Source organism: Geospiza fortis, unplaced genomic scaffold, assembly GCF_000277835.1.
Source record: "Geospiza fortis unplaced genomic scaffold, GeoFor_1.0 scaffold178, whole genome shotgun sequence".
Taxonomy (NCBI): domain Eukaryota; kingdom Metazoa; phylum Chordata; class Aves; order Passeriformes; family Thraupidae; genus Geospiza; species Geospiza fortis.
Window position 1 is genome coordinate 957,059 of NW_005054466.1, and position 1,581 is coordinate 958,639.

Below are 1,581 nucleotides of genomic sequence, written 5' to 3' on the forward strand. Positions count from 1 at the left end.
AGTATCCCCCATCCTCCCTCCCAGTATCCCCCATCCTCTCCCATGCACCCAACTTCTCCCCCATCATCCCTCCAGCATTTTCCCGGCATCCCTCCAGGAGCCTCCTCATCCTCCCTCTCATCATCCCCACCCTAATTCCCAGTATCCCCCCATCCTCCCAGTATCTCCCCACCCTAACTCCCAGTATCATCCCATCCTCCCTCCCAGTATCCCCCCATCTTCCCAGTATCCCCTTATCCTCATTCACAGTATCCCCTCATCCTCATTCCCAATATCCCCCATCCTCCCAGTGTTCCCCTACCCTCCCTCCCAGTATCCCCCGATCCTCACTCCCAGTATCCCCCCACCCTTACTCCCAGTATCCCCTCATCTTCACTCCCAATATCTCCTCATCCTCACTCCTATTATCCCCATCCTCCATCCTGGTATCCCCCCATCTTCACTCCCAGTACCCCCAGCTCTCCCTTATCACCCAACATCCCCCCAGCACCTTCCAAGAACCCTTCCCAGCACCCCGCCAGCACTCCCCGCCATTCCTTCCTCCTCCTCCTCCTCCTCCTCCTCACTCCCGCGTTCCCAGGGAGGGCGCGGAGCTGGCGACGGGCGGGACCCGCCGCGGCATCGTGGTGTCCACGCTGGCCGAGGCTCGCTTCTTCGCGGCCGGGGGCTTCGATGACATCCTGTACGCCTTCCCTGTGCCGCGCTGGCGCCTGGCCGAGTGCTCGGCGCTGGCCCAGCGCCTGCAGCAGTTCCAGGTGCTCCTGGACAGCGCCCAGGGGCTGGAGATGCTGCTCCAGAACCCCCTGCCCGGCGGGAAGCGCTGGCTCGTCTGGCTCAAGCTGGATTGCGGCAATGCCCGGGGTAGGTGAGGCCCAAATCCCATCCCGGGGGGCAGGGAGGGGACATCGTGTGCTGTCCCGTGGGGTGGGATGATCTGAGTGCTCCCAAATCCAGCATCCCAACCAGGATAGGGGGTTGAAGCCCCCTAAAAGTCACTAATCAAGGGTGTTCCTCAAGGAACAATGTCCTGTGTCCCTCCAAGCCACCAGATCCTCCATCAAAACCATGATGGAGCATCTAAACCACCCCAAAATCGTTACTTAAGGGTGCTCCATGGCAAAGAATCTTCATGTCTCTCCAAGCCCCCCAAATCCTCCATCAAAACCACGATGGATCATCTCAGCCCCCTCAAAATCGTTATTTAAGGATGCTCCATAGGGAAGGATCCCCATGTCCCTCCAAACCCCCAAATCCTCCACCCCAACCACGATGGATCATCTCAGCCCCTCCAAAGTCATTTTTTCCCAGCCCCACCTGGAAAATGCAGCAGAAGTGACCCCAAAGCCCCACCACAGCACTTTCAAACCCCCTCGTCCCGTCCCCAACCCCATTCCCACATTCCCACCGCCAGGATGCTCCATGGGGGCGATGTCCCGGTGTCCCCTCACCCATGTCCCCAAACCCCCTGCCACACCGTGTCCCCTCCCCAGCCGGGATTCGTCCCACGGATCCCGAGGCGCTGGCGCTGGCCCGGGCCATCGCCCAGGGCTCCCCGGAGCTGGTGACACTCGTGGGGGTCTA

At 60.8% G+C, this 1,581-nt stretch overlaps 1 protein-coding gene across 1 annotated transcript in view; it reads left to right on the forward strand.

Moving 5' to 3' along the window:
- NBEAL2 (neurobeachin like 2) overlaps positions 1-1,581 on the forward strand; it is a 40,827-nt gene that overhangs the window by 36,910 nt on the left and 2,336 nt on the right. Inside the window, 2 exon segments of the mRNA XM_031062807.1 lie at positions 581-861; positions 1,491-1,576. Coding sequence (XP_030918667.1) covers positions 581-861; positions 1,491-1,576 — 367 coding nt within the window.